The sequence below is a fragment of the Scomber scombrus genome, chromosome 14 (assembly GCF_963691925.1).
Source record: "Scomber scombrus chromosome 14, fScoSco1.1, whole genome shotgun sequence".
NCBI lineage: Eukaryota > Metazoa > Chordata > Actinopteri > Scombriformes > Scombridae > Scomber > Scomber scombrus.
In genome coordinates this window covers 8278787-8294937 of record NC_084983.1, presented here as the reverse complement: position 1 = coordinate 8294937, position 16151 = coordinate 8278787, and the positions used below count along the sequence as shown (strand labels likewise).

Genomic DNA, 16151 nt, shown 5'->3' with positions numbered 1-16151 from the left:
GGCTCAGGAGCCGGTGCCGCCTGTGTGAACCTTCTCATCCTCTCCCACCACTCCGAGGGTAAGGTTCTGTCATTGTCATTGTCACATTCATTGTCATATACCCAGCTCCAAAGGAATTAACATTTCGGGACAGTGTGGTAGTGCCTTATTTTTAAAGAGCATGTTAGTAATTTTCAATGAACAGCCTAACCCAGATATAGGTATATGGCAATATTATTCCCCCAAGTGAAGGGATGCAATATTTAGAAATGAGTCACCCACTATTTTCAGCAATATAGTTTTTTTTTGTTTGTTTGTTTTTTCGATAAGCAGGAAAAAACTGCAAAGATTCAGTAGTTTAAAAGAAAACCAGACTCCTCAATCTGGGCAGTGCCAGAGTCGACAGATGGATGAAAACAGTAGGTTGTTTGCCATAAAACCATTACTCACCTTGGGACACAGGCGCTGTAATAATCCCAAATAACGTCATTCCACATGGGACTAAGATCACTGAACTGCACTGACAAAATTGTTCCTCTCCAATATAACTAATCCTGTCTGTAAAGGGCATTAGGAATAGATACAGTATATACTGTATGTTACTAACTTTCATATCTTTGACTTAAAATGAAGAGTGTTATGAGCCCTTTTGATGTTTATTATTATATAACATACCTTATATATACAGTAACATGGGTTCTCATTGCTGCAATTGATATTTAAGGTAAGTTTTGAAAGCTGTTACCATAGTGATTCTAAGCAGAGACATTAACAGCATGTGTCTCAGTGAGGAGTGAGGAATATTGGACTAAATTTTCACATTTTAAAATCATTCCATCACTTTATGGGCTGTTAAGTTCCTGTTTTGAACAGTAATATTACAGTTTGGGCTTCTAAAAAGCTAGGTTGCAGAGACTCCAGTTCACATGTCACAGGAAGGCGGTGCAGAATTTGATTTAAAGCATATTTTCAAAACACTTCCACTGACTCCTTTATATAAATACAAAAGCAATGAGAGTACAGTATACTACTTTTTTGTTTGTTTTTTGATTGACAGATCTCTAAAATACCCGCCAGATGTTTGATCAGTAATCCTCTGATGTGATCTTGGTTGGTAAAGCTCAGAATGTGAATTGGCACTTTATACTTCACCAAGAATTTAGATTAAATTATTACTAAACTGTTAACCTTCACAGTGACAAACTGACCTTGTGCAGATATACAATAACATTTTTTTTATTTTATCAGTATGAAGCAGATTCTCAGAATTGTGAGTGTGTGCATGGGGACCCACGCATCTTTTTGTGTATCAGAAGTCAAAAAATATTCAGGAGGACAAGGATAAACATATAATATATATATAATAATTGGGTAATACATGTTTATAAGACCAATATTCACACCTTACTACCCCTTACTACAAAATTCCCTCAAGAATTTGGTAGGCTTGGCTCTTTTTTGGTCGATGTCAGTCAAGAAAAAGTTTTTACTCTTGTTGACTGTTCAATGTCAGTACACAAGAATGGAAAATCCACGTTATGATTTAGCTTTCTTATGCATGGATTTGCAGCAAAAATCCTTGCCTACTCCATTTTGAAGTATGCCTGTATAACCACAGAGTGCAGAAAAAGTTAGAGCATGAAGACTTTTTAAAGGTAGTGTGTGTGTGTGTGTGTGTGTGTGTGTGTGTGTGTGTGTATGTGTGTGTGTGTGTGTGTGTGTGTGTATGTGTGTGTGTGTGTGTGTGTGTGTGTGTGTGTGTGTGTGTGTGTGTGCGTGTGTGCGTGTGTGTGCGCGCAGAGAAGACATGAGATGAGGAGTAGAACTGCAGCTGAGAGGCTTCTTAATTGATTTCACAGGGAGAGGAGCGGGGGTGGGGCACATGCAGAATATGGGGGGGCTTAATTATTAATGACAGAATCTGCAGATAAAACAGAGGGACAGCAAGCCGCTTTACATAACAGTGCAGCGGTGCAACAGTGCGAGCAGTTTTCTTTTTTCTCTCTGTCTCTCTCTCCTGTCTCTTTCTGTCTTTCTCGCTTTATCCAACGCGGCCATCAAACCCACTGCTGTGTGTGGAGATGTCACCATTTTTCTTGCTGCTGTCTCCCATTGTATGTAACAGAAGCACTTCATTTTCCTACCCTAATGGTCATAAAGATCTTCTCCGGCTATGAAAAGCAGCAGGATATCTACTTTATCTTGCTTCGTATGTAATGCTCTACAATCACTCCTCCTCCAACATATGCATTATTAAAAGCACTCATACTGTAAGGCCTTGAAGGCGTCATCAGCTGCTAGCAAAAGTGTGTCAGAGGGAGAAAACACTGAGAGAGAATTAGTGATTGTATGTTTTCTCTTGCAGTAATATATGCTGTATTCCTGCTCTGCTCAGGTTTGTTCCAGAGGGCCATCGCTCAGAGTGGATCGGCCATCTCCAGCTGGTCAGTCAACTACCGACCGGTGATGTACACCAAGATCCTGGCCAAGAAGGTTGGCTGCACTCTTGGGGACATGGCTGAGTTGGTGGACTGCCTGAGGAGGAAGAGTTTCCGGGAGTTGGTGGACCAAGACATCCAGCCTGCACGCTACCACATCGCCTTCGGACCTGTGGTAGACGGGGACGTAGTGCCGGACGACCCTGAGATTCTAATGCAGCAGGTCAGCGCAGGTTTCCCCAGATATCATCCATTGAAGGATTATTCATTCGTTTGCATTTGGTGTGAATAATGCGCTAACATTACTGCTGCATTTAGCTCCGTCATGTCATGCTGTTTGTGTTTGTTGCAACACCAGGGTGAGTTCTTGAACTACGACATATTGCTGGGAGTCAACCAGGGAGAGGGCCTGAAGTTTGTGGACGACAGTGAAGGAGAAGACGGAATATCAGCAGCCTCGTTTGACTACACCATCTCCAACTTTGTGGACAATCTGTATGGATATCCTGATGGTCAGATCCAACCCTACTTTACCTTAAAATTAAAAATATTAGTTCGTATTACAGCTTTCCACATGTTGTTGCCCTCTACAGCACTGGGGAGTATATCAATAATGATGTCACCAGAGTCGGGTAACTTTAATGGTTGGGATAAAATTAGACACTACAATGCACATACTCACCATTATTTTTGTTTCCTCGTAGGTAAAGATATCCTGAGAGAAACCATAAAGTTCATGTACACAGACTGGGCTGACAGGGACAACAGTGACATGCGTAGGAAAACCCTCCTGGCTCTGTTCACGGACCATCAGTGGGTGGCCCCGGCTGTCGCCACTGCCAAACTGCACGCTGAGTTCCAGTCGCCCGTCTACTTCTACACCTTCCACCACCACTGTCAGACCGAGGCACGGCCAGAATGGGCAGATGCAGCCCATGGAGATGAGATCCCCTATGTGTTTGGGATTCCCATGGTGGGAGCCACTGACCTGTTTCCCTGTAACTTCTCCAAGAACGATGTCATGCTAAGTGCAGTGGTGATGACGTACTGGACCAACTTTGCCAAGACAGGGTTAGTATGATTCCAAGTTTAAGAATAACTTTAAAACATCATATGCGGTTAGCTTTTATTAATTAAAATATCAAGTAATATATGGCTGAGGGTGAACGTATCATTTCTGTTTAGTTTTAGGGATTTTGTATGTTGAGGGTGGACATATGAGGGTTGGGAATTGTACACTTGACCACCTGTTTTTACCCAATCAAAGTTTTCCAGATGCTCACCTCAAATAGCACATCAGCTACTGTTATATTAAATTACTGTATTAGCATCACAGGTAAGGCTAGGTTAAACGTACTCTGGTAGTGACTGATAAACATAAACATAAGAAAATACTGTTTTTTTTCTCTTTCAGGGATCCAAACCTCCCAGTTCCTCAGGACACCACGTTCATCCACACCAAGCCGAACCGCTTTGAAGAGGTCATCTGGACCAAGTTCAGCTCCAAAGACAAGCAGTATTTGCATATCGGGCTCAAGCCTCGGGTCAGAGACAACTATCGGGCCAACAAGGTGGCCTTCTGGCTGGAGCTGGTGCCACATCTCCACAGCCTCCACAAGCAAATCATTAGTTCTATCACAACTCGACTACCGCCCAACCGCTGGAAGGTCCCTCCCAACTCTGGCACTCGCTCCACATGGCACCCTGTAATCTCCACCTATCCACCTGATCCTGAGCCCGATGGTTCAGAGAGACCCCGCTATTCTCCCTTCCCCGGCGAGACGAGGGACTACTCCACTGAGCTGAGTGTCACAGTAGCTGTGGGCGCATCTCTCCTTTTCCTGAATGTGCTGGCCTTTGCCGCACTATACTACAAACGGGACAAGCGCCACGAACTCATGCAGAGACGCCACCCGCCGACTGTCCCCACAGCGCACAACGATGGGCATGGGTGTTGGCATGGGAGTAGTAGGGGCCCCACCGCACAATGATCTGGCGCTGAGCCAAGAAGAGGAGCTAATGTCGCTGCAGATGAAGCAGCAACGAGTGGAGCTGGAGCATGGCACACCCCTCCCTTCCCGCGGCATCCATGGCGACCTAGAACCCCTGCGGCCTCCTGTGTGCCCACCTGACTACACGCTGGCCCTGCGGCGGGCACCGGAGGACGTGCCACTGATGACAGCCAATACCATCACCATGATCCCCAGCACCATCAGCAGCATGCAGCCCCTTCACCCCTTCAACACTTATCCCCCTGTCCCAGCCCCCTCCACTACACCTGTCCCCAGCCACAGCAACAATGCCCTGCCACACCAACACTCCACCACCCGTGTATAGGACCAGGCACAACCTCTGCTACCCCACTCTGGGCTTACAGAGATGCACCACACAAACTGCTCCATACAAACTCCACTCTCACCGCCCTCTACTCCTCTTTACTATATCTTTGTCTTTTCTCATTAAGCCCTCAAATAAAGCTGCAGTTTGTAAGATTTTAAGCAGTGAAATACCTCTAAATTGTAATCATGAATCAAGGAGGGGGTTGATTTAAAAAAAGCCCCTTTGCCAAAAGCCTGTCATCATAGGTACATATTGCTTTGCCCAGTAAAATCTCTTTCAGTATCTGGTGCTTAGGTGAGCCACCAGAAATGCAGCTTTAAGCTTGTAGCTCTCCCTCAAAGAGGTATAGAGCTAATCACAATCAGTCAGGCATCTTATGTGGAGCTTGGTTGTTTTGCGCATGTGTTGTTGTGTCAGTGTAAAACTATGTTTAACATGGAATACAAATACTCATTTTTATTCATTTAGTGAAAAGATAATACAGTAGCGAGCGGCTTTGTATGAGGCAACATATGCCCAAACAAGCTGTCTGTCATGAAGCGGAGATTTCTTGAAATTTACAAATTGCAGCTTTAAAGGCCCAATCTGGAAGTGAAATTTGGCACCCTGTGTCGAGCACTATGTCCCAACAGCTGTCTCTGTTTTCAGATTTTCGGAGACGTTTGTTTAGCGTGAAACGTGTTGACAGGGCTTAGAGTTACGAACAAATTAGTTTAAAACTTCATTTTCTTCAATTCCCAAATTTGTATACCTGTTTTCAGTTAGGATGCAGTTAAATGCCATGATTTTAAAAATGTCTTTATACTCACAATCAATGCTTTCAAAACATTTCCAGATTGGGGCTTCAACTGTTGGGCGGTACAGGAAATAACTGAATCATATTCAGTCTGTGGGATGCAACCTGGAATCCAGGCTGCCCATTAGAAATCGCTGCATCTCCTCCACACAGGCTCTAATCATGTCCATTAATTTATTTGTTTCTCGCTCATTATCTCACTGTCTGTATCCCCACTTCAGCCCATTTAACTGCTTCTCTCTTTTCGCTGCCTCCGTCTCTCTTCTCCCTCTGCATCTGCCTTCATACAATTGCTCTTTTTATTAAACCATTGACATTAATCCATTTCCATATCTCACCTCTTTTTCCTCTTTCACGCAATCACTTCTAGACTCTTTTTTCCTTTTGGAGTCTTTTATACAAAAACACAAATGTAAATGATGTATTATTAATAAATTGTAAGGATATGAATGAAAAAAAGATATTCTGATATCTCGTTTTTACCAGCATTCTTGGTGCCAAGTACTGTGATAAAGTTCCTCTTTCACTGGCGTCCAGTGGACGGCCTGGAGAGGTCCATCCTGACTGTATCTTACAAAAGAAATTACCATCATAAAAAGTGCCAACCCCTTCATCTTTCTTTTTGATCCACACACTTTTTTTTAAGTTATCACACTCAATGTTGCACTGTGGCTGGTCTCTACTTTAAAGGGAAATCAGATTCAATATATCCTCGTTTAAGAAAAAAAAAAGAATATAACGTTTTATTAACTACTTTGCTGTCTGGGATATTTGCATGATGTTTTTCTTTTCTAAAGAGTGTGGACAGAGAAGTTTGTCATTTTGATGATTTGCCTTGTTCTTCATTGATTCTTTTTTTAATTTCATTTTTGAGAGTCATTTTCATTTCCTATTTTAATATCAGCTGCACTTTGTGGTACTTCAAAAGGTATTAAAGTATTAAGAGATGAATATTGTGTAAAACTATGATTATAACAAAGAGAGTAAATATTTCCTCTTTATTTTTTTCATTTCCTAACACAGAGGCTGTGCCGCAAAACTACCAGAAAGACTGACGAAAGCCTTTTTTTCTCTCCCCCCTTCCCCCCTTCTTTTTGCTGTTTCTCTTATCTTTTGCAACTGTGACGTTTGCACAGTCACTGTTTCTCAATCTCACCTGAAGATAGCACTTTTTTTTTAAGTTACAAGAAAAAAAAAGAAACGACTACTTCACAGGAATAGTCTAAGTGAGGTTTTTGTCTGTGACGGACATTAACCACATGCTTCAAGTGTTTGAAGACTGCCTGACAGTTATCTTCTCGTCTGCTCTTTTGTTGTTTCATGATTCTCCCCTCTTCAAGGCGGGAGAAAAAGGATGAGATATATTTATGACGGTCTAAAGGTGAGAGAGCCTTGTACGCGCGTTTCACATCTTTCGCACAATTGAACACAGAGACGAGTCACACTCTGGACAATACTGAAAAAAAAAAACCACCCCAGTGACATTAGGACAAAAAACACTGGACAAATGCCGGCAGTGATTTAATGGTCATGATGAAATAGATCGTCAACAATGCGTCTGTTGATGCACAGAGGATGCATTCTTAAAAAAAAAAAAACCTGATTTGAAAAAGAAAAATCTTTAATGACAGACATTACTCATACACCATACACCACAAAAGCAAGGCGGGCGGGATTCACCTCCCCCTTCCTTGTAACATTCTGTATCCTGTCTGCTTAGGATAACAACACTTTGGAGCCAGACTGCCATCCCTCACACTGGACTGGAGCGAGCTGCGAGGACAAAAAGAAACAAAAACCAACACATGAAACAAAACTGTACATTTTTTAAGTGTAAGAGAACAAACTGGAATTTGTAAATATTATGTTTGTCGTTTGGTTTGAGTGATTGGCCGGATCTTTTCTTTGTGACAACAGGTGCAAGTTTCGATGATGATTTTAGCACTCATGCGTATGTTTGATTCTTCTTTATTTCCTAGGTCTCAAGGTTGAATTCCAATAGGTTATGGGCACACGAGTTCGTCTGTTAGCATACATGAATATTCTGTTGGTTAAAAAAAAAAATCACAGCATGGTTGAGGTCAACGCAAACACGAAAAGGAACGGGTACGGCTCAGGTTAGCCTCGATAATATGGTGATAAAAATGCTCTTACAGAATATATGGCTGTCTAAAGCATAACGTACACACCTGGCACTATCCCATCAATCATGAAGGCAGATTTTGAGTAAAATGACTCCTTTAATTGGTTAAAAAGCCAAAGAACAGCTGCAGTGAACAGATGAAGGAAGGGGAAATAGGGATGCTTGGAGAAATGAGGCAGAAAAACAAGAGACAGATCGGATGTGAAAAATGTGCTCAGAACAAACTACAAATCAAGGAATTTTACTTGTGATGCTGTTGGATTTAATTGTTAGTGTCTCACATTGTCTTGAGCATTGTCATACAGTATAACCTGTAATTGGAAGGTTGTGAAATCCTTTGTACTCTTTTTGGTCTTATTTCAGACTCTAATCATGGTGGTTGTTTCTCTACCTTTTGCAATTTTGTCTGCACAATGTTTATGGGATTATTGACCCATCTGTTTGACGTGAGTTTGAGTTGCCCATGCTTCCAAAAGCAGCATTACAAAGACAGTATTTTTTTGGAAACAAGGGTTGGGACAGCCAACAGATAATGGAAGCACACTCACCAAGTTTACATGTTTACACTACAGTTTTTATGTTGGCTTAAGGTAAGGAAAAAAGACAAAAGAGAAAAAGGATTACAAGGATCCAAATATCTTCTTATTAGGCTGCAACATTTATTGCTGGACTGGTAAAGTGAAGGCTTGCACCTGTTTGTCTGTTTTATTTAGTCGGATTCAGTAACCTGCTTGAAGCTCAAGATACTGTGAGAGCATAATGACCAGAAGGGGTTGAAAGAATTAAAGTTAATATTTCTATTTCAAATAGAGGCTATTACACACTGTATGTTGTGTATCTGAACTGGAAAACATTAAAAGACATTCTTAAACAAATGCTTTCATGAAATTATTTTTCTCACATTGTCAAATGTAGGTGAAATTTCAAGCTGTGTTACATGTTTTTGTCCACTAGGGGGCAGACGAGCTCCACAACAAATCAGCTAATACCATATTTACACAACCAGCAGGAGCTAAAGTAGCTTTAATTTTGAGTCTGTTTTCGGCCACCTGCTAAATGTAAATCAGATATTTACTTCGAGTTACTTTGTAGCTGTGGTTTGGTCTCTACCATCAACAAAAAACAAAAGAAAACAAAAAACTTGGTCTTTAAGTGTAAGCTAATTTAGGTACCATATTTGCTAACTTGGTGTGTTTGTTAACCTTTATAGATATTAATGTTTGTGTTGGGCTATTAGAACTGTTTTTAAACCATTTTTTGTTAACAGGGTTGAGAACATACCATATGAAACGTATGACACTTATAACTTTATTTTTTATTTTATTTATTAATAATATTGTATTTATCATATTACTTTATTTATTTATTCATGTATTTAGTGAGCTTGAAGAGGCTAAAAGCTCTGTAATATCAGTTGCAAGAGTTGGTTGAGTCTGCCAATGCCATACTGTAACTTTAGAGGCATTTTAATTCATCAGCAAAATCATTAATGTGTTTTAAGATTTAAGTGAATTGTCATGGTTGTTTTTTCATTTTTCAAGAAAGAAACAACTGACAGGACTGCTCAGAGAGAACAGCTTACACCAAGAACAAGACATCCACAGTAAGACTACTGACAGTTATTTTTCTAACCATATGTTATTAGTCATAGTTACTTATAACATAGTCATGACCACTGATGTGAATCCTGTCAGTAGCTGTTTGTTGTTCAGTATCTTCCAGCAAGGCTTTGAGTACATAGCAAACAGTTTTTTTGTTGTGGTTTCAGTTTGGCTGTTGTTGTTTTTTTTAACATACAGCTAACATTCATTACAAAAAAGGACCTCCCAATGGTCACATCCCCGTGTTTTCTTCTTCAAAGCCACACAAACTGAGCTATGGCTTTCATTCCTTTAAGTTAGCTAAAGGATTTTCATTTCAAAGCACAAAACAACTTGTCTGACAGCACCAGTTTCATGGGGAGGCGACTGTCCTCTGATCTGTGTTTATTCAGCTGTTGTACACAGTAAATCAATATTACAGCAAATACACAGGAAATACACTCGTCCCGTTGGATAAAGAATTTCAGCAAATGCATGACTTTCTATTCACTTAAGCCATATAAGATACATTTATTTCTGTATTGTCACAGGTGAATAAGCACTTTTAGACAACATTGTACTTCTTTTTACCTCTCCAAAGTCACATTCTGCACTTTAATCAACTACCTCTTTGCTATTATAAATATCACAGGTAGACTACAGATAATTACCTTGGCTGAACAATAAAGGTGAATCATTTCAATAAACAAAACCTGCCTGCGGCTGTGTTGCGAGCAGTGTTGAAAGGATTTTTTGATTAATATACAAGAAATCCCTAAAAATAGTTTTTCATATCTTGAATACCAAATCATTTTTGCTTTAGAATAACTGTCTTGAAATATTGCTGCAATAAGAACTTAATTTAATCCCCATTGGGTCTAATAACTCTTAATTTATGGTTGCACTGTATTCATCATCATCATCATCATCATCATCATCATCATCACTATCTTTGTCATAACTTCAGTAAATTCATTGTAAATAGGTGCGTTTCAGATGCACTATTGTTTAGATGACTAATGAACACTTTAATGTCAGCATATTTCTTTTGCACTCAACCCCATTAACTCTGTAGACAAGAATCCTCTGTTGGTTTCCCTGTAAGCAGTCATCACAGAAAATACTTCCATCACTAGATGGCAGTATGTAACTGTAATCTACAGGAAAACCCACGCTGCTGCTTCAGGAAATCACACTGTTATCACTGACTGACTACTTCTAACCTAAATAAACCATCCACTATTAAAATAATAAAACACACAAGTAATGTATGGCTTTGTGATATATTCACAGAGGTAATATTTCAACATTTAAAATCACTAAATAATTTTGATTGGATACACAAATATCATTCTCATAGTTGTTTGAATAATATAATTTAAATGGTAAGTTTGTAAGGTTGGTTTTCTACTAAAAAGTACTTAGCAAATATGTGTGACTATCCATGAAATGTTTTACTATAGTCAAAGGACTTTTATGACTCAAAGATTAACCAAGTGATTAAAGACACTGTCTGACGGCCATAAAAGTCAAATCCATTTTTACAGCTGACCAAACATTCAAATTCACATAATCTCTTCAACAATTTGAAGAAAGGAAGTTGTTTCTAAGCATACTACAGCTTTACATAGACAAATTACTATAATATAGAGCCTACTGTATAAATGGAAAGTAACACAAACACAATGTAGGCCAGTTAATTCAGATATTTTATTGATAGCGCTTTTAATTTCCCACACGTCAATGTTTTAATGCCTCTCCCAAACAAAGTAAAAGTACAATATTAAAACCTGTAAAATATTTTTCAGGTTTTAATATTGTAAAATGTTCAATTCATCAAAAAAGAACAACTCAATCTCTTTAGAATTATCAACAGCTTTTTAAGAGCACAAGAAATCCTGTTGCTGAATTTTGACAATATCAGATTTTCTTCACAACTCTTAGCAAAAAAGCATCTACCATTATTCATGTTAACTTGAAAGTAAATGAAAATCCATGTGCACACATAGGAAATAAAGCAGAGAGACCTCTCAGATGGTGTGTTGGAGGTAAAGAGGAAGAGGTGAGGGAGAGATGCAGTTGTCATAGAAGATCTGCAGATTCTGGTCAACATCCATATTACTTTTCAGAAAGATCTCAAGCTCCTGGACCGTCATCTCATGAACACTGTTGCTTTCTCTGGCGTTTTTGGCCAAGGCTGCATGTGATGGGAAGCGGATGCGGACATCATGGGGTGCGTTACGGTCGTAGTCTGTGCAGCAGTAAGCAGACCACACATCTTCAGGGATGGCGACACGGTCCTGGTTGTTGCGACGGATCATGTTACCTCTGGTGGTCACACCTGTGACGATGAATGCAGTGCCACGGCAATAGTTGTTGAGGCGAACCCGGATCCGCTCTTCGTATTCTCGCCAAGGCCCAATGTTGAACTCCCGTATCTCTGGGACCACGTTGGTTAGGGTGTAAGTGGCAGCACGGTCGTGTGGTGTGGACTGGTGCTGGTCTGGGTTCAGGTGACCTCTTTCATAGAGAACCACATCAGAGTAGTCATCCAGGACTGCCTGACTATCCTCAAACTTCATGTGCAGGTAACCAGTGGGGAAGGGTAGCATGTTTCCATTTCCATCGATTTCTGCAAGCTGAGGAGATAAAGGAGAGCATTTACAATAAGCTTTTGATCTACTGGGAAATAATACAAAGCCAGTGTGGTCTATGAGACCTCTTTGTTTCTCCCTTTCCCCCCATTATTCTACAGTAGACCTATCGCCTAGTTCAGCTGCTGCCAAGTCTTCTTGGAAAGAGATTGCTTACTTCTACTGTCTGGTTTACTATCTGGTTTAACAATGGGTAAATTTTAAAGAACAAATGAATGAAAACCCCTTTATGAATGAAGTTTTTGACATAATTGGAAAAACAACTTGAATGATTATTCAAAGATGAGTCTCTGACCTGTGGCTCATACATCCAGGGGTAGTCCACACGTCTGTCTCCCTCCGTTTTCTTGAAGGTATAAGCTGAGTAAACCGGGATCCGCTTGTGGGGGTCGTACAGGGTGACATAGCGAGGCTTGTCCGCGTAACGTTGGCAGATCTTCCTCAGCTTGATGTCCATGATCCCACGTGGTGGCGTCCCCATATACAGGGAGTCCTTGCACCTTTCTACATGGTTAAAATCCTGAACAACTGTTGCCGACGTGTAAGGCAAAAAACAGCAGATTGCCAAAACTGCAAAAACTAAAGGTGTTAACATTTTCATGGTCAAAACGTCTCTCCTAAGTCTCCTACTGGCTCCGACTGACTTCTGTAAAACAGTGGGAGAGAAGTTTGAAGTTAGGATTTAAATGTCACCGAGTAGATATGCAAAGCAAGTCGAGTGTGAGCAAAAGACAGGCCTCCACAGCCATGTGGGCGTGGTTGTGCAGGACACATCATTACTCTACCTGAAACTTTGAATTTGTATGGAGTGACCGTGCTGTACTGTATAAAATTTCCTACATTTGATGTTTTTTTAAGTTTTATTGCTCTTTTTTTTAGAGACAGAGCTCCTGTACCAAATGGATCTGTTGAGATTAAAGTGCATCATTTGCATTGACCATTTGAAAATACCTTGGCAGGTTTGTCTTTGTGAGTTCATAGGGAAGTTATGGTTTGACCTTTCGGATAGAAGTCGTTATATCATATTGATGGAGCAATCAAATGATCCATCCATTACGTCTACATATTCACCACAGTGCCACAAAGAAATCTTAGCCAACACAACTTTTATAAAGAAACTCACCACCACTACACTTATTTAGCCCACATTTGACACAGAATCATAAACCCAACCCCTGTAAAAGCTTTTCCTGTGCTGATTATAAACCACCTGCCAAAATTACTTGCCCTTGCAAAAAAAATTTGACCTTGCAACATCCTTTTCCTCCACTGACATAAGCATATTAGTTTCTGCTGGTGAGGGAGATATGGCAGTATTTGGAATTCACTCTCACGGAGGCCTGAATTCTGCTGAGTTGGTGATGAAACACAGGACATTCAGGAACGTGCTATCAATGTAATGGTAAAATGCAAAGCTGTCTAATCTGTCTCAGTGAAAAACAAAAGGCCCACAGTGACCAATGTCTCTGAGAGCTACTATGATACTGTGTGTGAATAGTGGATAAGCCAATGGGCAGAACAGAGATAAAGCATGAAATTACAACATAGTGACACGTGTGTACATGCACCAGACATTTTCGAGTCAAGGTGTGTGCATACTGTAAGATGTCTCCTGTGCCTCCTGCAAAATATAAAGCAAAATGAGAAAATAAGTCAGTGCCCAATATAGCAATTTAAGAAACATCATTTGCCATGAACTAGAAGTATTTCAAGGCAAATGGTTCACTGTTCTACCAAAAATGGGTGCTTGACCTAATTTGGCAGCCCACTGTGTACAGACGAATGAATCCAATTGAAACTCACTTCTCGTTTTTTTTGTCCTTCATAACAGCTTTGACACATTATGCAAATTATTTATATCGAACACATTTATTACAACTATTTTAATGACTTTGGCGCTCTCCAATATTGCGGGGGACACTGCTGCATGTTCTCTAGATTCTGCAAGTATGATTTGGCAAAAACATGCAGGGTGGCCCACTGATTGATCCCCCACACAACAACCACATGTCCTGTCAAAGTTTATTTAATCTCACCACACATGCTTTGGATTATAATGAAAGTAAAAATGTAAAGGGAATAAAATGTAAAATGAATAAACTGTACTGCAACTGATATGCAGTACAGTAGCTGTCCTGTACCACCCTCTGCTCCAGTCTCTCTATGCAAATGGAAACTGTTTGTCAGATTAGCCGGAGCAACAATCCTTCACTGCCCTAATAAGTCAATTGGAGTGACTGAGTGTTGTTATTCATCGAGAGACCAGCTTTGCCTCTGATCTAATCTTGAGTTATGACAATCATAACTTATGTAGCCGGGGCTGATGATGCAGTTATTTAAACAGACATTTTTCAGCTGTCAGCATTTTTACCAATTAAAATGATGCTAAATTCAAAACCAAGTACTGAACCGGCTCAGCTGCCCTCTGCTCTTCCAATTTCTGTAAAAGGAGAGCATTTTACCACCGCTGTGTTTGATGTTATTAGGTCTTTAGTAGAAAATGTACTGACTGTACACCCGCAAGAGATACTGGTTATGACTGTCCATGTTGTCTTCAAATAAGCCTTTTATCAGTGTGAGTCATTGGGGACAACTCTTTGCGATTTTATCTTTTATGATTTTCAAATATGTGACTAAATCATCCCTTATATACTGAACGTAATGTAAATAGATCACATTAATGTATTACTTGTAGAAATAGATGATAAATAATTCAAATCGCTGTCACTGACATGGCCTGAGCCAAAAATGATATGGCTAAAAAATCCTATGTGAAAAATTGATATTTTCATCTCTCAACATGTCTGCCTCTATCTATCTGTTTATTTGTTTGTTAATAACAAATGTATCTATAGTTCTGAGTTTCTTAGACTGTTTTGAAAATGGAGCCAAAGATCAGCTGAGAGACAGTCTGGCTGACCTGGAATAAACCCCTCAGACAGGTATGAACATACTAGTCTGTTTAACAATTTAATGACAAATATAATAATTTATGATCAATTATTTTACTGGGAGCCATATGCAGTTATCATAAAATATATAATAAATTCAGTATGACAGTTTCATGTAATAAATAATGTATTTTTAGCATAAGTTTAAGTCTCTTACCCTGAAACTAACCAGAAAGGAAAAAACATATTGTTCATCTACTTCATCTTCTGCATGTTAAAATCTAGTATATCATCCTGCAGTAATATATAATGCCCACATGGAGGCAATGCAGGTTTATTTGTTGCTTGTTCCCATGTCCTTCTCCATAATGAGATGCACACAAACAAAACTTTTTCTAAAATCCAACAGCACAGTCAATAATACTATCAACATGTATTGTCATATTTACCAATCTTACCAATTTTAATTAAAAAAAACCCCGGATGTGTGTTAAGCATCAATCCAAACTACATGATTAAAATCACTGACTGCTTTATGAAAAATGTACTTTACAGTGACATACATTAGAGTAGGTGTTAGCGTAGATGCAATCTTAAAACATTTGTTTCATTGCGCATTTTTGTGACATTATACTTAAATTTAATAACATAACTTTTCCTAAAATCCTTATTAGTATGATTTTGTAATTACTTCAGAATTTAATGGGCAACATTGTTGAAAAAGTTACATCATTATCAGTATCAGCAGATCCAAGCATGACAGCGTTTTGTGTTTTTTTTTTTTTTTGGTATGAACCTGGGAAGACAGAACAGATAACAGACTGTGTAGTTACAAACTACAGTAGACCAACCTGTGCCTCCACTGAGCCACCAGGGGGCATAATTTAGCAGATATTCTGGCCTGTGAAGCTGTCCCCACTTAGTTCTGCACCAAAGCCTGCTGATTGGTCCAAATACCCACATGGGGTTGAACAGTGACCAATAGGAGTTTGGGCTGATCAGGGGCTGTTGCTATGGCACTTGAGAGGCAAAAAGCTGTCAGCAGTCTGCTTCCACCATTTCACTCTTGCACTTCTCCTCGTCTGGCTCCTCATCATCAGCTCTCCCTCTGTCTGTACCTCTCACTGCGCGCTCAGCTCGGCCCTCTTTTTATTGGCCGGTGATGGGTGAAATGAGCAGAGGGGTGAGTGGTGGTTTTGCATTGTGAGCCACAAAGACTAGACCCTCCCTCATGAACCAGGAGCTGTAGCCCCTCCTCCCCTGGTTTTCCTGTCACTTGACATTTGAGCTCAGCCAACACTCGCAGCCCGTCTGTCACCATTTCACTCTC

General features: G+C 40.0%; 2 protein-coding genes across 2 annotated transcripts in view; one reads left to right on the top strand and one right to left on the bottom strand.

Moving 5' to 3' along the window:
* nlgn2b (neuroligin 2b) overlaps positions 1-7562 on the top strand; it is a gene marked incomplete in the record, with an annotated part of 59407 nt that extends 51845 nt beyond the window's left edge. The window contains 6 exon segments of the mRNA XM_062433953.1: positions 1-58; positions 2375-2640; positions 2776-2929; positions 3122-3488; positions 3832-4333; positions 4335-7562. Coding sequence (XP_062289937.1) covers positions 1-58; positions 2375-2640; positions 2776-2929; positions 3122-3488; positions 3832-4333; positions 4335-4754 — 1767 coding nt within the window.
* A 3484-nt stretch (positions 7563-11046) lies between these two features.
* Positions 11047-12525, bottom strand: LOC133994356 (endonuclease domain-containing 1 protein). The gene is made up of 2 exons (XM_062433601.1): positions 12226-12525; positions 11047-11915 (listed from the first exon to the last, which is right to left on the bottom strand). The coding sequence occupies exons 1-2, from the start codon at positions 12523-12525 to the stop codon at positions 11307-11309; spliced, it is 909 nt and encodes a 302-aa protein (XP_062289585.1). The 3' UTR covers positions 11047-11306.
* Positions 12526-16151: the final 3626 nt, after the last annotated feature.